Consider the following 21,909-nt stretch of genomic DNA (forward strand, 5'->3'; position numbering starts at 1 on the left):
TCATACATTCATTTCTTAGAATCGTTGTTTATGTATCTTGTAAGTAAGCTTTTGTATTGTATTCTATGGTAATTTTTTATTCCACACAAAAAATTCCCCATGTTATCAGTCGTAAAATATTTACTAATTTTATACATGGGTTAACTCATGGTGTTATCTATGTAAAGATTTTTATTTTTATAATTAAACAAAATGTAGAAAAAGTTTGCAGACTTTTCTAGTTTTGGAACAAAAAATATTAAGCGTATATTCTTAAGTAAATATTAAGCGTATAACATAAAAAATATTATGTTAATATTAAGCGTATATTCTTTCCACCGTATTAGGAATATTTTACTGTATAGTCTATATTCGAGAGAATAAATCTTGCGTTGAATTTTATGTTGAAATAGTTAAGCTGTGCGTTGAATTTTATGTGGAATAGTTAAGCTGTGCGTTGAATTTAATGTTGGAATAGTAGAGCTGTGCGTTGAATTTTATGTTGGAATAGTTGAGCTGTGCGTTGAATTTTATGTGGAATAGTTAAGCTGTGCGTTGAATTTTATGTTGGAATAGTTGAGCTGTGCGTTGAATTTTATGTTGGAATAGTTGAGCTGTGCGTTGAATTTTATGTTGGAATAGTTGAGCTGTGCGTTGAATTTTATGTTGGAATAGTTGAGCTGTGCGTTGAATTTTATGTTGGAATAGTTGAGCTGTGCGTTGAATTTTATGTTGGAATAGTTGAGCTGTGCGTTGAATTTTATGTTGGAATAGTTGAGCTGTGCGTTGAATTTTATGTTGGAATAGTTGAGCTGTGCGTTGAATTTTATGTTGGAATAGTTGAGCTGTGCGTTGAATTTTATGTTGGAATAGTTGAGCTGTGCGTTGAATTTTATGTTGGAATAGTTGAGCTGTGCGTTGAATTTTATGTTGGAATAGTTGAGCTGTGCGTTGAATTTTATGTTGGAATAGTTGAGCTGTGCGTTGAATTTTATGTTGGAATAGTTGAGCTGTGCGTTGAATTTTATGTTGGAATAGTTGAGCTGTGCGTTGAATTTTATGTTGGAATAGTTGAGCTGTGCGTTGAATTTTATGTTGGAATAGTTGAGCTGTGCGTTGAATTTTATGTTGGAATAGTTGAGCTGTGCGTTGAATTTTATGTTGGAATAGTTGAGCTGTGCGTTGAATTTTATGTTGGAATAGTTGAGCTGTGCGTTGAATTTTATGTTGGAATAGTTGAGCTGTGCGTTGAATTTTATGTTGGAATAGTTGAGCTGTGCGTTGAATTTTNGTCTCGCTGGAGCTTGACTGGTCTCGCTGAAGCTTGACTGGTCTCGCTGAAGCTTGACTAGTCTCGCTGAAGCTTGACTGGTCTCGCTGAAGCTTGACTGGTCTCGCTGAAGCTCGTTTTTTCAGTCGAAGGTCCGGGAGCTGGAGAAGAAGGCGGAGGTTCAGAGCCTGCGACACGAGGAGCTCCTGCTGGAGATGCAGAGCCTCAAGCGCGGCCACGCCTCCCCCCGGGGCTCGTGGTCGCGCTCAGACTCCCTCAGTGTCGACCTGCACTCCCCTGACTCTGGGGACGCTACCCCAGGTACGAACAGTTGCTTTAAATATTTAGAAACAATATTTATAAATATTTTAAACTTGCATCAAATATTTAGACTTTCATAAAATTCAAGTTTACAGTTACGAATTTTTTCTGGGAAAATATTTAATTTATTGAGTTTCTGTGGTTTCACTTATATTAAACTGTCGTCTATCTGTAGGAGGATCCTTGATTTAAATGAATTTATTCCTCTTCACCTCTGGCAATTTAAACATGAAAAATTACCAGTTAACCGTTATAACTCAGTATATTAACAATAGGTTTTTTTATATCAATACACGCTCAGCTGATTTATTCGCATCGCTAGCAGTGCAACTGAAACTTTGCCGCAGATATTAATTTTCGGGTAAAGTTGTGTAAGTGCCTCATATTTTGGGGTAAGTTTCGGAGTAACCGTAGGAACTTAACCCATGTTTCATTTCTAGGGTAACTTGTCCTTATTTTTACCCTATATCTCAGTAATTTTCTTTTATTTTCACATTGTTTTGTTTACATTGTATCATCCTTAACATGAACACCGAAAAAGTCTCTACACGATAAACTTTTGAGCATCGCCCTCGCTTACACATGTTATTGTATCAGTGTCGGTCACATCATGTGATGATCATTGATTAAATGTAACCGCGTTCCCTGTTACTTTCACTTCACTGAAGTGTTGAGAGTTAATGAGTTCATTCGAGTCTTCTTTTTTACTTAGTTAATGTTAACTTAATCTAAATATCATGAAAAATAAAACCTCAATACTAATCAGTCTTAATAGTTTCTTTTTTTTTTAATCTAATCAGTTCTAACCGAATTATATTCTTCACTGAACTGATATTTACTGAACTTCCAATGAAGTTTATTTCAAATTCTACCTAAAATATAATTCAATTTATGGAACTTACGAAAAAATATATATCATGTATATCTGTAGATTTTTCAACGTTAGTTAATGTGCAACGAAGTATTGAGATATGCATGCTAGATTTTGCGTAAAACTCCCATGCATTTTCATAAATGGATGAAATTATCCATTCAATTATATGAATACTTTTTGGAGTCATTTTTTGATCATGATCGAACATAGCACTTTTTGCGGAGAAAAGTACCCTAGATCTTAGCCTTGCATTAGATTTTGTTCTAATTATTCTTGTATATAAAGTATCACGGATTCGATTGGTTTCAAGTCGTACCATATTTTCAATTATTCTCATTTTGAAGTTTAATTTGAATTATTATTTTGTCTTTTTTTATCTTGAGCCGTGAAAAATCAAGACACGATCGGCAAGATAGTCCTGCTTGTCACAATTGTATCATTCCAGGCCATTAAATTAAAAATATTTCACTCGTCTCAAAAAAAAGTTTTTATAATAAAAATATATAAACTTTATCTGTCGTCGTAATCAAATAATTTAATCTACTTTATACTCTGAATTTTCCATGAAAATTTCATTTTTCCATTTTTCTTTCTTTCCGTCATTTTTTTCTCTTTTTCCGCCAATTTTTTCCATCAGGGTTATGTTTCTTCTAAATTTTATGAGAAAACGACCTGGTTGATTTTAATCCGATGTTCATTTTTGATTCACCATCGGAACTCAACTTATTTAAATATTTGACCTTATTTTGTTGCTTTTGACAAGCTGATAATTTTCCAAGAAAATCTCTAATTTCTATACAATTCTTTTGAAGATACATATTCATATCATACACAGCCAAGGAATTAGGTTATTTAACTACCTAGGATACCCTTAATCCCTACTTGATTATTTTGACGTCCTCCAATTAAAATTACGCTCACTGTCATGGCTACGCATTTGTGTGAGATACACGATTTGACGTAAAAGTTTTATCTGTAAAACAAAATTTTTTAATCTGAACTCATCTGCCATTTCGGATATTTATTTTCGTAGTAACTATAGCTGTTTAAACATGTTTCTACTCCTATTGATATATAGAAGCATATCCTGATGTAGCATATTTTTTAGATTGAATGGTGGATTTGCGCGTGAGTTTAGGTCTCCCATTAGTGCTAGTTGGATTCTTAGAAGCCTTTGAACACTGATAGTTATAGAATTTTTACGCCATTATATTAGTTTCCCCTTCTTAACTTTTTTTGCGCGTATTTACTTCAATAGGGAAAATTTGAACATGAACGTAGTTAAAAACCTATTTATATCGAATTTTTATGTTAATCTACCCGATTTTTGGGATAATTGTAGGGAGAAACCTTGATCTAAATATTTAATATGTGTTTCAATATACTGCGAAGGGATAGACTATAGGTACTTAAATTTATTTTACTTTCGATATTGAACAGTTTAGACCTAAGATTTCAAAAACTAATTGTCTCTGCTCTTTTGAATGCCTACTAAAACAAAATTACAGCTCTAAAGTTTATGAAGTGAAGTAATTCGTTTTATGAAGGAACTTGATGAATAGTTTTCTTGTTGTAATATTGAAGTGTACTCGTTGAAGACCAATCCTCTGACACTGCATAGGAGTGGGTGGTGATTACCAGGCCTCAACCACCTTGTCGAGTTCTCCATCGTATGACTTGCAGCAGCTTGACCAACAGCGATACCTGGACCATCACCAGAGTACCATATCGTTCGCTGAACCTCTCGAAGAAGCCTTCTCCCCAACTTCCCCTACTTCTTCCCAGTACAAGAGCAACTCTTCTCCCTTGTCCTTATCCCCACCCTCTTCTCAGCACTCCCCTTTCTCTACCCCTAAAGCCATTTATTCACGTTTGAAGACCTCCATAACGACCCCTTCTCTGTCATCCCTCCAACAACATTTGAATTTGCGTCACATTACAACGAAACCCAACATCGGCGGTGCCATTAAATCCTATGACAACAACAATGCAAGTGCCAACAAAGGTCCTTCTAAGGAGCAACTTCAGCAACAAGCTACATTAAACTTACACCGACGAGCCTTACTTCGACAATCCCTCATCAATCCTGGTCATAGTACGACACTTTCTGTCTTCTGTTTTGCCTGTTTCCGTGTTGACTGAACTGCATCAGCTGATTGCTAACGTTTCTCGATTGCAAATTTATTGGGAAATTGAATCGTTCATTTATATTTTCATATATTTTCACTAAGTTTATAATTAAACGGTGAAACTCGAAGTTAAGATTCTTGGGATTGCGATAATTGTTCTATAGTAATTTGGAAAACGTCAATTCAAATAATCTATAAACTCCTTATCAAGAGTTCGATCAATCCACCGTGGCGCTGAACGATTCAATTTTACATAAGTTTATAATTGAAGAACTCTCTTGGCAGTGCAAGAATGCATCATGAAGCTGAGATCATTTTTTCTTCATCTACGGGACACAATGACATTTATTTCCTATTACACTGAAAACACTGACTTGTTTATCACCTCACGGTATGGACCGCAATTTTATGAACCATTATAACATGTTTAATTTCTTGCACCCACACTTCCATTATTGATAAAATGTGTATATTTTCGAATACTTGTGAGTTCTCAGAATATTTTTCTTGTTTATGCGGACGTGTTACATGCACATTGTAATTTTAAAGCATATTACTGTTAGCTTTAGCATGCTGCAGAGCGGCTATCTTTTTCATCAGGAACATCGCGGCTATTTTGGCAAATTTGTTAAGCGCCGATGGTTATACGTCATTCTGAACGAGCATTCATGTCAATACCAGCGCATGTGCAATATAATAGCTGAAATAATAAGCGTCATAAGTTAAATTTGCAGAAATAGTTTCTCATCTCATGCATAATGCTTCAGACCTGCGCATGGCCGAGCCAGAAATTTATGTAGCACGAAACTTTCAGAAAGTAATCAATTATCTTCACTCGTTGGCTCTTCGAAAGTACAAACTGTGTACTTTTATTCACAGTACATCACTGCATGCGCAATGTAATACCCGACAGCATGTATCCTTGTTATAGCAGCTGTGTCACCAACAATTGAAGCTACAGCTGTAAATAATTTGAAGCTACAGTTGTGAATGACTTTTGGATTCCAGATTAGCGTTGTTTTTGGGGTTTGAAAAAAACGCGCGCTTCTTCGAGTTACCGCTGTAAATGAATTGGTCTTCTGCTTATAACAATGAATATAATATTACAAAAAATACGGTGAGGACTGAGGATCACACAGCTACAACTGTGAATGACTCGTCATAAGCAGTTTACAATTAACGTTTTTGTCTACGAATACAAGGATCCGGAGCAACAGCCGTGAACGACTCGTTCTTTGCAGCGGAAATTAACGTTATTATTTACAATACGACAAGGACTTGAAGCAACAGCTGTGAATGACTCGTTCTTTGCAGCGACAATTAACGTTATTATTTACAATACGACAAGGACCTGAAGCAACAGCTGTGAATGACTCGTTCTTTGCAGCGACAATTAAAGTTATTATTTACACTACGACAAGGAGCTGAAGCAACAGCTGTGAATGACTCGTTCTTTGCAGATTCAAGTCAATTCTTATCAAACGGTAGCACGGCTCGGTCCACCCCCGTCCCGTCATACCACCACACACTATCAGGGCTGGCCTGTGGCGACCTGCCCCCTTATATTGTGGCTAACCCTGCCACCGTCAACACTGTTGCTAGTCAGTCAGGTTAGCGGCGAACCTTCATCTCGCCTGCAAAATTTGGGTGGCGTATAAAATTCCCAGTTGTCGGCCGTTTATAATTCAATTTTAACCTGAAATTCAGTCAAATCCATTCATCGTCATCTCCAACGTCAGTGCACGGAACCTTTTTTGTCTGTAGTTTCGTCTCGTCAGATGTTTTGCACCATAATTGGAGGTGAAGATGTTTTGGCTTCATACATGGGTGCCATTTTGCCCCAGTAGTTGTTTAGTGAGCCCTTGTAAATTCCCAATCTAAACACATCCTTGCGCCTTCATTCACTTTTGTATCCTTACTACGAGTATTTATTGTGCTTTTGATCTCCTTGTACGTGAGTTGTGTATCACGGCGTCGGTAAGTGAATTCATTTCGCCACCCAGCAATGACCGCTTCAATTAATAGAAATCTGGTTGATGTCTAAAGTTGATGTCCCCTTCTAGCTTCTTGTCCATAGCTTCTTCGTGCGCTGTGCAGTGATATTCTTCTTCTCTCTGCACTCTCTACCGTCATTTTCCTATCACTGAGCTTTTATTTGTGCTTCTACTACTTCCAAAAATTATCAATATCAAGGAAGCGTCACATGGAATTATTAGATGGCCCATGTTATTTCTAAAACTTGAAATGATGTTAATTAACTGTGAAGGCCAAACAATTATTACATTGTTATGTGGAAATCCCTGACTTGGAATATCTCATTATTTAACTGAAGAAACTACCACACTTAATAATTAAAATTAGGTGAATACAATTCGTTATCTACTGAAACTCGGTTCGTCCAGTGACACTCCAATAAAAACAGCTTTTAATTGCAAAAAGTCTTACCTTGCCTCTCGTTGGTAGTTATACAGCTTCCCTGGAAGCCTGCGCTGCACCATTTAGAATTTTCAACCGAATGTAAATTTTGATCTCTACATAAAATTTCGATCTCTCATAAAAGGATGTGTCGCCTTTTTATTGGTTGACGAATGTTGGCAGATTAAACTCTCTTAAATGCGATATTATAAAGCCGTCTAAACCTAAATTCCTGAGATCATGACATTCGCTGGTAGTTGCAAAACGCTTTCGGGAACATAAATAGCTTTTACTTGTAGTATTGCGAGTCAGCCTGCAAGACATTGAGAATTTCGAAAATGTGTTGGACTCCAAAAACCTCGAAAAGGCGTTTTAATGCTTACTTCAGTCAGGACTGAGCGACGCCATTCCATACGCCAAAGGTCGCAACCGTTTGACGACTGCAATGCTATACAAGTGATGAGCTAATTCGATGCTTCAAAGTTTTTTTTCTGTATCATAACGACAGCCACGGACCACAAGTGTTTTTTGCTACCGTACTATCTGTCTGCCATCAATCCAGGCAAATCACTTGAAAACCCGTTCATTACGAGTTGATTTCGTTGAAACAACTCAAAATAAGCTTTATTTCAACGGCATATGCTTGGTCGGATATAGGTTATTGAATTCATGTCGTGAAGATTGTCAGTTTCTCATGGAATTTCATATGCTTCAATCCTATCGAGATTATTGATATTAAATGGCGATGAGTCATGAATGTCAGAGCAAACTCAGCTGTTTGTTCCATTTAATAATTCGCCACATTAATTGATCAGCGTGGATACTCAAAGCCGCAAATGCTAGTTCCGTTTTCCGCCGCTACAATTTTCATGTTTGTTCATGTTTATCTCAATGTTTAATGTTTTCACGTCTGCATGTTATTCCTACGTAGTTATGTGTTCCACCGCATGGTAGTGCTTGTGCATATATCGATAATCCACACCCACAAAGTATTTATCTTTTCAATTTTATATACATATTGCCTCTGATTTACTTACAAATATTTTGCTTCTAATAATAAAATGGAACGCTTGATAAGTTGCAACGCTAGACGACTGTCAGGCGACATGCCTCATGCTGAATATTTCTTTGCTCGGTCATAAGACCGTACTTTATGATCAGTCTTTGCTCGGTCATAAGACCGTACTTTATGATCAGTCTTTGCTCGGTGACCAGACCGTATTTTATGATCAGTCTTTGCTCGGTGACCAGACCGTATTTTATGATCAGTCTTTGCTCGGTGACCAGACCGTACCTGATGATCAGTCTTTGCTCGGTCAATAAGACCGTACTTTATGATCAGTCTTTGCTCGGTCAATAAGACCGTACTTTATGATCAGTCTTTGCTCGGTCATAAGGCTGTACTTTAGGATCAGTCTTTGCTCGGTCATAAGGCTGTACTTTAGGATCAGTCTTTGCTCGGTGACCAGACCGTACCTGATGATCAGTCTTTGCTCGGTCATAAGACCGTACTTTATGATCAGTCTTTGCGCGATGAGCAGACCGTACCTGATAATTATCAGTAAATTTATCAGCATTGCGTGCTTTACTTGAAGAGTTAATGCCGATGTCGTCGCATGTACTTTATTCGTCGCCTCAATGTCGTTTATGAGCATGCATTTTGTTCTTTAGAATTTATTTATAATAATATTGTTCAGTATTGCTTAAAGGACTTGGCAACTTCATGATTCTTTCTACCAAATGTTATGATTATATACAGTAATACAGTAAATTAATTCTCATGTTTGTTTCAATGAACCGAAGTCAATTTAATATAACGACCCAATATTATTAAAATTTATAATCGTTTTCATATGCACGATTGCCATATTCATCAGTTTCTCAGTCCTCATTCCCTTCATCTGGAATAGTCTCGTGCCCTTGATTGACAAATATTTTATTAAATATTTTAAGTTCCGCAAAACAATCTTGAAATCAATGCTTTACTCATTTCACGTGCAATTAAAAGTTGAAATATGCCATATTTTGTATTTTTTTTTAATTTGATGAAAGTATGCGAGCGGAAAATATATTAAATCGCCCCGATCAATTTAAAAAAAAAATTGTTTTTCTTTTTAAATTCGGTGTTTATGTAATGTTCAAACATATATGTTTTTAAAGATAAAATATTGTTCATATTGTATTTGTAAATTTCAGTGAACTCCAAGCGTACTCTAACCTTAATTCATGACAACATTTTAACGCTAAATTTGTGATTTTGCCCATCTTCTTCAATTTGAAACACATTTCTTTTATAACTACGTGTATTTCAATTATAACATTATTATTATACAATAATAATAATTATTATTGTAATTATTATTATACAATAATAATAATAATAATAATTAGGAACATAGAATTAGAATATATTATCTTATTAACGCTTATTGCCAGGAGTGACATCGTTCAACTCGCTATCATCTGGTGTGTTCACGACGACCACAGCGTCGAGCCTCAACGCTGGGGGTGGACTTGGGGCTCTAGGCCGGGCTTCTCCAACCATCCCAACCTCTACTGTCGAGGGCGGGACAATGGCTAACGAAATTGACAGAATCATGGCTAAAATCGAACAAGATAATAAAATTCTTGCCGAACTCGACAAATCAAGAGCTACGATTGGTAAGTCGTGATATTTTTTTCGGTCATTCAATGAATGAAGCGACGGCTTTTCCGTGTTATTTTTTCGGTCATTCAATGAAAGAAGCGATGGCTTTTCAGCGTTATTCGTTCGATGTCTTATTGTGCATCCGTTAACCGCTTAGCTCAAGGGTTTAAAGACAACAACTTGAAAATGTTTGCTTGTATACTTTGGTGCGAGTGAAGCCTATCAGGGCGAAAAATCCCTTGGAGACTGGCAAGTATTAAGTCCCCAAACAACGGATTGTACCTCATAGACTATATTCTGTATCCTCTATATTCTTGAGTCCCTTTGCTGATGTGTCCGTTGTTCCCATGTTAACATTTCGTCCTCAATGTCGGCAGATTCCCTTTTTTTTAGAGGCCTCCTAAAAAAATTCAAACAATAAGTTGTCAACGGAACTTGATGTGCCCAAATTACTACGTACTTGGTACTCCTATATTACTTATTTATTCCCCGATATCTTGTACGTATTTCTTGTGCACCAGTGATTCTCTTCATGGATTATTCCTGCAAGTTTGACCTGCAGTTCATCAGCTCTGAACCTGTCCCTTGAAGTACTGATATTGCCCTCACTTTGGTCTGGTGGTATTTCTTTATCCGACCACAAATAAAAATAAGAGACTTATGTATGGGAACATTTTCAATTTAGACGCTCTCCAAAGCGTTATTTTCAGGAATAGAAAATTGAGTAACATTTCGTTTACAACTGCTTTCGCACTTACTTTATCTGGCGCAATGGAAGTTCTAATGAATTCAATCAGAAATTGAGCAAACTGACTTAATTATAATCAAACTGCAACACTGTATGCGAATTATAATGAAACTGCTAGAAAAGTTTACGGTTCTACACCCTTCAATTACACCTATACCATTAATGACGATTTGTAAGGTTGATCAGGTTGGTGGTTGCAAGCAAAGTGTAGAACGTATTAATGTTATGTGCGCACGAGTGAATTAACTCGTCCAATTTGTCCAGCTCCTAATACCTTCGTTTCATTGCATGTGGTTACACCTGCCCTATGAAAATTTATTTTCTTAATCTCTGTACCGCTGAACCAACTGTATTCTTCCTGAACATTCTCGTCTTTGCATGCCCTGTTAGCTGATGGCTGCTGCCAGAAAAACATTTTCTGTGTCTCTTTGAGTTCATTTTCTCCTAATTGATTTGCTAATCTATTTCCAGCGATAAACTACGCTCTTTGCGACTGCAACCATTAAGATGCTTTGGTCGAGGCATTTGGCATCGTTCTATTTTCTTATGAAACCGAATTATATTTTAGGCTTTCTCTTTTTTCTGTTGTAAAATTTCTTGGGCATTTTCGATTTTTAACCTCGGAACGGTATTTAATAACAACCAAACGGTAATTTCGTTTTGTTATTTTCTCTAACTGTAAGAGAGCTGAGTATTGTTGCAGAAAACTCAGTAGCTTGTAGAGCGGTAGAGTGTGAGGAGGCAGTGCGGTGCTGTGAGCTGACCGAGCTTCTCTGCAGGTCCCGGGACAAATAGGCACGTTAAGTTCTTGGACTCGCCTTTGCTGGGCCTGCAAATACGCGAGGCAGCCAAGAGCCTGCTTAGAGGATCCAAAAAACTCACCAAATACACTAATGAATACTACAGAAAATATCGCTCGATGACACAGGCGGAGAAGCTCAGGAATTACCTGTTACAACATTCCCAACAAAGACAGCCCAGGCACCTACACCGACACGGTAGCGGTCGACACGATTCTTCTGGACACAGACGCAAGGACACGAGCCACCACATCCACCACTGCTGCTGTGGCAAGATCCCTGCGGCACGACGTACAGAGGCTTACGAATGCCCTATAGCACGTCGGCCTGAAACTTACGAGTATAAATCAAAATGTACATTCAATGGACCCGACTTCAGTGCTCGCAGTAAAGTCTTCCCTGATCCGCATTCTCAAGCAAAGCAGTACAAACCTTGCCAAAACTTCTGTGATTCCGTACACTGCCCATATCAGTATTATTCTGAACCTCATTTATTCTCGGAATCTAAACCATTCTCTACTCGTGATGCCAAGTTCGGTTCTTCTGGTCGCGCCGAGAGCCGTCATGTCAGATTCCTGCAGCCTCTACACACATCAGCTCCTAATTTAGGTTGTAAGAATCCACGCGTTCTTCCCGTAACTCCTCATGAGAGCTTCGACTTCTCGTCCTTTGGTGGATCAAGTTTATCGCAGCAACTCAAGGGATACTTGACGGTGCCTCGCCCCTCCACTTTTAACAGAAGGCAAAGTAAGTTTGACTTCTGCGCCTTCTTCAAGCTCTCATTATTTGTCTGTAGAGAAGCAGCATCTTGAGGCATCCAAGTTTGAGCTTCCACAAATATCACAATCATCTTCTGTAGCTTCACCTGCTGCTGTCCGGCCCAGACCCCAAGTGTAACTTTCTTCAATCGAATTCAGGATCTATTTCGAATTTTTGACCTGTCCGTCTGCATGGAACAAGTATACCAAATTGGGCTTGAGAACAAGTAACCGTACGTTTGATAAAATTCCTTCCATTTTTCGTGGTATCTAAGAGTAAATTAAATATGAATATTTGGTAAAGATTTTCACTATCATTAGCGCTTGATTACCTCTCCGTGTCCAAGAACCTCTCAAAATACCTTACAAAATGCTTTAAGTTACTTTGGCTTACTACCTATCGTATATTGCTAATAACTCCCCGAATAATTCATTCGAAATTCATTATTTAAATTTCTTCTCCGTAAGGTAATCCCTTGCTAAACCTGCTGTCATAACTTTTCATCTACAATATTACTATTAAATTAAACTGGTCCGAAGTTTTGATTTTCAACGCTTTCAATGCCATCCTTGTGTTCTATCCGCGTCCAGGATTTGAAATATTAATGGTAACTTTTGACGACTCCGGAGTCATCCTAGCGCTTTCAGTGCCGGATAAGTTGGAAGTCGAGCGATCTAACAAAGATTCAGCAATTCAATTAGAGTGCGCTTAATATTTTCAGATACATAATTACTTAATATCTTAGTGATGAGTTAGGTACGAGGTTATCGATCTATGAAGCATCAGCAGTTTGCTTCGTACTCTGGAAAGCTCAGTCGCCCGTCGAAATTCTGCAACCGGACTCTTGTTGCGCAATTGGCGGAACCAGAATGTTCTGCGCTTCCGTTTTGATCGTTCTAAATGCTTGAGGAGAGAGGGATGTTATTTTTTTTACCTGCTGCTCATACTTAAGGTAGAACGACGTCCAGAGGGTGAAGTTTTAAGCGTTGTGCGGTACCTTCAAGGCAAATTACGTTGAAGGAAAGTATATTACGATTTGATTACCAACATTTAATCAACTTTATTTCGTTGAAACAACGCTCAACCAACTTTATTTCGTTGAAACAGCGTTTGGTCAACGTTATGTCGTTTGAACCACATTTAATCAACGTTATTTTGTTGAAACGTTTAATCAACGTCAAATGTCTGTCGGGTGGTTAAAGATAAGTGCAGCCTGGGGCCTGGGCTGGTCGGACCCACTCACCGCACAGCCTCCTCATGTTTCTACTCAGTTGCCGTGTTAGCAGCGCCCCACTGCAGTAGCCGCCGTGTCCCTGCTTATAAACTTCCTTCTTTTCTTCTAACTTAATTGCCTGCTTTCATTTCAATGCTATCTGCAGCTCTCCTGTGTGTTCCCTGGTGCTAACAATTAGCAAATTATGTCAATTCATGTGAAGGATTCATTTAGTGATTGTAAACATAAAATACCACATGACTATTCAGTAACTATGAATAAACTCGATTTTTTTTCAAATATGTCTAGTTCACTATGCTGCAACATGAGCTCCTGCAATTTATCCTTGACTACCCACGATGCTTCCTCGAAAATCATCAAGTTCATACAAAACTCATTCACCTTGTATATCCTGCGAGAGTTGACGTTTTTATCCAATTAAGTGTTTAAAAATATCGTCTTCACCTTACCGTTGTATACAGCACTGCACTGAAGTACAGTCATTAAGTGCACATACACCCACAGTAGTCTTTTGATTCGTATTATCTTGTTATCAAGCACATCATTTTACATTCCTTGTGGAATTAATTCTAGACTCAGTTGTGTGTTATTCTCCTGTAAGGGTTATAGACATTCGTAGATGTTGCCGCAGACGTTTCCTAACAAATGGAAAACAAAATATGACAGCAAAGGATTTATATGTCAACCGAAGTTCTTATATAGATTGCACTAATTATAAGTTAGTTTGTCGTGCAATAATTTCGTGTTACTGCCCAGTCTCCTGATAGCGCTAGCGTCGAAAAGTAGAATTGAGCGTCTTATCACAACACGTGTTTTTTGATAATCTTCTCCCCGATCAATTTTTCTCCAGATATGTTTCATCATCCACACTCTAATTTAAATTCAATTTTTCTATATCAGTCAGATTTTCCATTGTCTCAATAATTTTTTCTTATGCAGTTATGAATAGAAATGCGCCATGTTGTAATCGTTGCATAAAGTTTACCTGTGTCCAAGGATGTGCTATAATTTTTTATTAGCGTGACCCGGTAAAATCGACCCACGTTATCTAGAGGAGAAAAAGTCACGGAATTGGATTTTTACTTGGCTTTTGTGGCTTAGATTTATATGTTAAATGTTCATGTAAAAGCTTTTAGTGGCTAGTGTCCGCGTTAATGAATGTATGTTGTTGAGCAGTTATTATGTATCATCATAAAAAGGAGCAGTGTTGTTTTAGAGTTAAGCGTATAATTTGTCCACCAAAATTTGTTGTGTGTTTTTGTTTTACTAATAACTGCTTCGTATGAATTACACGATTCTTGTTGTGACAAATTAACTGTATTAAAAATTTAACTATTTACTCACCCTCATGGTTACCTAATGGGTACCTAGTGTCCTAGTGTATCAGGTACTAGATACCGGGCACCAACTCGGATACCTTATGGATATCCGATTAAATGCCAATTTTTATATTTGTAGAGCTGAGTTGTTGAGAGTTTGAATTTACACCTCGCTCTCGATGTCACTTGCCGCCATCGTCGTACGCATTGAAAATTGTAAAGTATTGTCTTCCATCATCATTCACTTATGAAATAATATTCCTTGTGAGCAGTCAAAAAGAGAGAATTTGTGCGCTGTCTTATTAAATGTGTCGGGTAAATTTGTATGCAATATTTTCCTCGATTTCTTAAAGCTACGCTCCGTTCCTGTTATTGTATTACTCCGCAATTTACAATATCTTTGCACTTGTGTATTAGCCCCCAGATCAAGAGCATGCAAATAATTCTTAGTTAATTCGATTTCTAGAATTTCATTGAATTTTCGAGTCCCGTTTCCTCTCTCAAATGTATGCATGTAATAGCATCTTTAGCATGGTTTTATTTTCAATTTCAACTTCCCGGTATACATTCACTCTGTGATGCGCAAAGAAGAAGTTCAGCTTACTCTTATTTTGAATATGGCAAGTGAGACGATCTAATTCGTACAAGTGAATGTTTCAATACGGCTTCTCGGCTCAATATGCTAAAGAAATTATATTGTAATTTAATGAGCATAGCAATGCAGCACTGTTGCCTTTTTTATAAGAAAGCACAGAAGGAATGCAAGAAGCTTCTCACACATATCTAGTGCCCCTCTGTATGCCTGCACGGCCGTTAGGACTTATCATTTTCCTCAGGTCTTGGTAACGGAGGCAATGGAGGACTTTCATCAATTTTGGGAACAGGAGGACTATCATCCATGTCTTATCCAAGCAACCTCGCTGCTTCCCTGAACCTAGCGGGAGTTCCTTTGATGTCTCCCACCAACAACCCCATCACTTCGGCCTCGTCAAGCTCTCTCATCACTGGTCTTGATCTCTCCACGCACAACTTGCACAACTCTTTGGGTATAACGGACCAGCTTCTAGCTCAGTACGACGCTGCTGGTATTGCCGCTGGTGTATATCCAGGACTCTCCAGACCTGGACCGTCCAGCATGATGGGTGGTACAACATCTCTACCGAACCTGGGGATCGTGAATTCGATGGGTGGTAGCCTCACCCCCGGCAGCTCAGGTCTTCTCAGCGGCTTCTCACTGCCCTCGGGTGCGAGTAACTTCCTCTCTGGCTTGACCAACAGCCTCACTAACCCTGGCTTCTCGAACCTCAATCATCTGCCTACGATTATCACCACCAACTTCGACAAGGATGGTCAGATTTCGGCTCATTTTTTCTTACGATTTGCAATTTTATGCTCTTGATTTTGCTCTTGATTAGCAGAGTAATCATTTGTGTTAATTTGTGTATTTCGTTGAGGAATGGTTAGCATTTGATTGCTAATTGTCATTTGTTTTGTTTTTGGTTTAGTTTTTTTTTTTTTGTTACTATGCTAGAACACCTTATTTTTTTATGTAATTTTTTTCACTAGACAAGCAAAATGTATTTTTTTTGCTAAATAGGCGTAATAAATTTTCTGTTGTTCCCATATGTTATTTCGATGCATTAATGTCTTTGTTGACAATCCGCGCATTTGTGTTTGTTTGATTTATTGCGAAAATAATTTATCTTAATTCTTCTGTTAGATTTCATTCGTTGCTATATTTACCGTTCTCTTTTGCATTTATCAAGTAACCTTTATTTATCGTTTTCATTTTAAAATCAGGTTAAATTATATATTTTTCGTTGAATCGGTTCCTGTTACTAGTGTGATAATTGTAAAATTTGTACTTCTTTGTGTTTTTTTTTTTGTACTTCTTGTGTTGTTTTAACTAATTTTTAATATCAAAATAATTTTGCTACCCAATACCATATTATTATTAACAATAACCAGGATCCCAGCGTTTTTATTAGTTCTATTGTTTTTTTTTTTAATGCAGACAAAAAATGTTTGGGTTCAAAGGTAAGGGCATATTTATTTTATAACTCGGCTATGATTTTTAAACTTCTAATAAGCTTCTTCTTCGTGTCGATTAAACAGCATTATTATCAAATCCTGCCATTAAATAAGCCAGACATTCAATCAAGGTCCTGAATACTCTTGTAAAATGTTACAAATTTTCAACAACTGCGACATTTTAACAATGATAGATTTCCAGAAGAGGAAAAGTGTTCCTTAATTAATAAAAAATGATGAAAACTTTTTACATGTGAAAAAAATCATGCTAGGGTGACGGTAGAATTTCTAAAGCGTCTTCTATTCTGACACATGTGGTTGATTGTCACTATGTTTTTATAGAACGCATTGAATTTAGTTATATGATTTAATAAGTTTTCTTCTACATTTTCATTTTATTTTCCTAATAGGGATTTTTTATAGTGATTCACTGAAATATTGAAAGTTGCTCCTTGTTTAAGTGCATTTTCTACGAACTCTGATTTATTTTATTTCAAATTGTTAGAAATTTAGCGCGAAGAAAAGCTAAAATTTTCATTTGTTTCTACAAATACCGTATATTAATATTTATAACAAATCCCATTTAACGAAACAACAATAATTGCTAGCCCGTATATTCTCTAACGTTTGAATGATTACATAAGCTCTGTATTAAATCGCCTTTCGTCAGTTTGCCATGAAATGTCCCCCTACTGAAATTCTATAGATATTTGGTATTCAAAATTATATGATATTCCTGAATCAGTATACCATTGATATTAGTGGCCAAACGAAACTCGACTTGTAGAAAATAACTGTGGCCTTTTTATTCTAACGTTAAGACAATAACTGTGAATTGTTTTATACTTGCAAACAAGAACTGTAGCTTTTTGTTCTAACGTGAAGACAATAACTATGAATTATTTTATGCTTGCAGACAAGAACTATAGCTTTTTGTTCTAACGTGAAGACAATAACTATGAATTATTTTATGCTTGCAGACAAGAACTTGAGCTTTTTGTTCTAACGTGAAGACAATAACTATGAATTATTTTATGCTTGCAGACAAGAACTATAGCTTTTTGTTCTAACGTGAAGACAATAACTATGAATTATTTTATGCTTGCAGACAAGAACTTGCTCAACGGGAACCTGGAGAACCTTGGCCTACCTGCAGACTACCTGAGCGAAGGCTCCGTGCTAGACGTGCTCGAGATCCCGGGCAAGGGAAGGTGTCATGTCTACATCGCCAGGTGCATCTCCTAATACAACAATATGAATATTGCGCTATTCAAATATTATATTCTGACTAACTATTCATTATGTTATGCGTCTGCCTCTTGAGGCATAACATAGCTCTTAACCATGTGGTTGTATGTACTACTTCGAATAGGTACCTACTCATTCGACCTTTTAATTTAGTCGTATTCGCTTACATTTTTAACCATGTAGATCTTTCATGTGGTTGTACTACTGCCAATAGGTAGTCACTCGACCCCTTAATTTAGTTGTATTAGCTTACATTTCTGTACTTGTACAACAACGTCCAGGTACTCGTACGACCCCTTCCAACACTCGCCCAACGACAACCCCGAGGCTGAGCTCGCCGTCAATGCTGGCGACTACGTACTCGTGTGGGGCGCGATGGACGAGGTGGGTTCCCTTCTTGTGCTTCCGCCAAAATTGTCTTGTATTTTAACTTCGCTGCAAAAAATGGCTATGACAAACTATTTCGCTACGAAAATATTTTTTATATCACTTATATTTCTAAAAAGTTACACGTAAACACAAGTTTACATAAGTAAATCTAATACGTTCACGGAACTCTATGAAAATTTATTTAGTAAAATTTTAAGGGGAACGAAAGTGAGTAAAACGCAAGTTAAATATATCATATTATTACAATAAAGTTATTAATCACGATGTATTATTTCAAAATATGTTACGTGTGTAAGTAGGCTCAATACCAACTCGGTTTTACCGCAGTCAGCGAAACGGTTATTACAATTTCTATCAATTCATAAGCATCTGTCTCAATTTTTTGTCGCGTAACGATCACCGCTCATAACAAACTGTTCTGCTGGGATACAAGTTCAAGTCATTGTCTCTAAACGTATTTGTATCAAGTATCTCTATCTGTACAAAAAGTGTCAGCAATTTCTTTAGTCGTAACAATACTGTAATACATAACATAATACTGTAATACATAATATAATACTGTAATACTTAACAGTCATAACAGTACTGTAGTACATGACATAATACTGTAATACTTAACAGTCATAACAATACGTTAATACATAACATAATATTGTAATACTGTAATACATAACAGTCATAACAATACTGTAAGCGCGTTGAAATGTGGACTCACGTAATCGGTCCCTCGGACCCAGGACGGTTTTTTCGACGGAGAGCTGCTGGACGGGCGCCGTGGACTGGTGCCGTCCAATTTCGTGGAGAAGCTGGTGGGGGAAGACCTGATCGAGTTCCACCAGTCCGTCGTGATGGGGCTCAGGGACTGTGATGAGTCTATGTCCACGTCGGTGCCACAAGACCTCGACTACCTTTCCCAGGACGATCCTCGTCTCATGCTAGGTAAGAAATTCATCACGCTGGTATATATTTTGAGTTTAGTTTCAATCCTTATGACGATAGTTTTTGGTTTTCAATCTTCTGATGATGCGTAGTTCCCAGTTTCCCGGTCTCCAGTTTCGTAGTTCAAAGTTTCCCAGGACGATCCCCGTCTCATGCTAGGTAAGAAATTCATCACTCTGGTATTTATTCTGAGTTTAGTTTCAATCCATTGTGATAATAGTTTTTGTTTTCAATCTTTTGATGATGCGTAGTTGAGACATCCACGTTATCGATCCGCCTTCTTGAACTTGTGTTGAGCTTCTTACCATTTTTTGTGATGGTTTTTCGTAGTTAATCTTCTAATGATACCTTTTTATTCGTTAAATTATTTCCTCCATGTTTGTTTATTAATGTAAAAAGTTACTTGTGTCTTTTTTGCAATTCAAATTGATTAATATACCTTATTTTTAGTAAGTAGATTTTGTACCCATTCTTTTTATGAATCTCTTCGCTGGCGTCTAGGAATGATTGATGATTCGGTTTCTAAATTGGCTGAATTACAAAAATTTCAGTGGTTTTAGTTTTAATTATTCCTGTATACGTACAATCCAGTTCCTCGACACTCCAGACATTTTGAAGATATTATTGGTGTTCTAATGAAATATAATTTAATTCATACGTATGTACTCAGGTTTTGATTGAGACAAATTAGCTGTCATACTTTTTCACGGTGTCGATTTTCTTTCGCCACGTTAAATTTTTCATAGTCGTTTAGTTTTTCGATGCGTAAACATTGTAATTGTTAATATTTCTTAAGATTATGCTGTTTTATTTTATATATGACAATCTTCAAAGAGAGTAAAATTAGTCACTGTTAATTATGTGGAATAATTCAGGCATATTAAATCAAATAAATATAATATATATGAAATATAATATAATTTTTGACTGCGAGCAATAAGTACGGCCGAATCCAAACCTTTCCTCCCATATTCACTACTAATTCAACATTTATTCGAATTTTTATATTATATTTTTTATACTATTTATAAAACAAAGTTAATCTTAGATATTGATAGGCACAGGCCTATCAATATCTCGAAAATGTGACAATTGATTTTTTTACCGTCTGAATAATTTTCGCTTTAATGCTTGAGTGTCAAGATTCCTATTATAAACAGACACTATACGGACCAATTATTGAAGAATCCTGTCAAATGCTTGATATTATAAAACAAATCAATGCAGCTGGGACATTTTTTCTGAAAATCGGTTATGAAAAAAAAAAAAAAAAATCACCTGAAAAAATCGGTTATGCCGCACTAGCTTCCAGTAAAAAGCAAAATTGACATTTTCAAACGTCGCTTAATTCCGCTGCCAATAATTTTTTTATGTTGCTATCTAATGATTATCAGTTTTGTTCTTTAAAAGTTCTCTAAACGCTACGTCTTCTTTATCTGCGTCTTTCGCTTTTTTTTCTTATCTAACAGAATTTGCTACGAAACTTCAGAACGCACCAATCCGGCACTTTATGACCATCCATTTATCCATTTATACGATTTTAAATATATTTTAACTCAAGTATAACCGATTTATCAAGTAATATTTCACTACCTGCTCTTCAGTCTCAAAAAAGTTCAAATAAATAACTGTTGATATCTATAACTATTTTTAAACCTGTTTAGTAAATTTCTTACGACAATAACCATGAAATATCTTGGTTTTAATGCCATAGTAGCAAAGTAAAAAAATCTGGAAAAAATTAATAGATCACATGACAAGCCGGTGTGTCACGCATTTTTTCTCGCTAGATCTTTTGATCGAAAACTTTTTCGCCGAGGTACTCAATTGAAAATGTCACCGTAAGCATATGTTACTCCTCATGCAGATATTGTCTACATTATCGTACATTGCTAAATTGACACGAAGATTAAACTCACTTAGCCCTCCATTGCCCTTAAAAAATCGCCTAATTGTTCACCAGGGGAGAATTCACCTTTAGATGGAAAACCGCTGCCATTTATGAAGGATGTCACTATTAGGATATATTCGCCACTTTCCATAACCTTGGTTCCTACTGTACCGCTCAGTTAGAAGTCACTCGTCTGCATGACGCTGGTTTTCGTCATACCTATCGTTGGTAAATCCTTGATCCTATCCCGTGTAGAGCAACTAGGAGTGCTGTTTTAGTCCCACTTGAAGCCCTATATTCCCTTTTGGGGCTCGGGGTTGCAGCCATGGAGTTTCAATTGGAGCACTTGAGTCCTACTTCTAACCCTTGAGTCCCGATTGTAGCCCTCAATTGAGTTCCACTTGTAACCCTTGAGTCCCACTTGTAACCCTTTAGTTCCACTTGTAACCCTTGAGTACCACTTGTAACTCTTGAGTACCACTTGTAATCCTTGAGTACCACTTGCAATCCTTGAGTCCCACTTGTTGCCTTCGAGTTTCACTTGCAGCTTCCGAAGTCCCTCTCGGACTATTTTTTCCCGCACTCAGTCCTCGACTTGACTGGTGAATGTAGAGTGAGATTCCTTGCGAATATTCACATGAGAACTTCTCCTATATCCTCCCTCCTAACCGAGAACGTTGACTTTGGACACTCGCTGTCACCTTTGGTCGATGAGAGATGAAAAAATTGGATTCTGTTTGAAATGCCTCTTACTTTTTCCGACTGCAATAAAAACTCAGGTAATGGTTCTCAATTTTGTCATCTTGAATTCATATTTGCACTGCGCATTTTCATTCCTGTATGCGTAACATGAAACGTATTAATTCCCATTGCAACTCGAGGTACTTAAATTTTGGAAGAAAGCCATCGAAAAAG

The 21,909-nt window shown here is 37.1% G+C and overlaps 2 protein-coding genes across 2 annotated transcripts in view; both read left to right on the top strand.

The window, feature by feature from the left end:
- The window catches only part of LOC108676355 (GRIP and coiled-coil domain-containing protein 2), a 53,064-nt gene extending 52,949 nt beyond the window's left edge, over positions 1-115 (top strand). Inside the window, exon 12 of the mRNA XM_018164421.2 lies at positions 110-115. Within this exon, the coding sequence (XP_018019910.1) occupies positions 110-115 (6 nt within the window). The remainder of the gene's footprint in view (positions 1-109) is intronic.
- A 1,283-nt stretch (positions 116-1,398) lies between these two features.
- The window catches only part of LOC108676356, a 60,780-nt gene continuing 40,269 nt past the window's right edge, over positions 1,399-21,909 (top strand). The window contains exons 1-7 of the mRNA XM_047880678.1: positions 1,399-1,570; positions 6,034-6,183; positions 9,425-9,649; positions 15,332-15,844; positions 17,635-17,758; positions 18,056-18,158; positions 18,902-19,103. Of these exons, the coding sequence (XP_047736634.1) occupies positions 1,465-1,570; positions 6,034-6,183; positions 9,425-9,649; positions 15,332-15,844; positions 17,635-17,758; positions 18,056-18,158; positions 18,902-19,103 (1,423 nt within the window). The 5' untranslated portion in view covers positions 1,399-1,464. The remainder of the gene's footprint in view (positions 1,571-6,033; positions 6,184-9,424; positions 9,650-15,331; positions 15,845-17,634; positions 17,759-18,055; positions 18,159-18,901; positions 19,104-21,909) is intronic.

This window comes from Hyalella azteca, unplaced genomic scaffold, assembly GCF_000764305.2.
Source record: "Hyalella azteca isolate HAZT.00-mixed unplaced genomic scaffold, Hazt_2.0.2 contig5890, whole genome shotgun sequence".
In the NCBI taxonomy this organism is placed as follows: Eukaryota; Metazoa; Arthropoda; class Malacostraca; order Amphipoda; family Hyalellidae; genus Hyalella; species Hyalella azteca.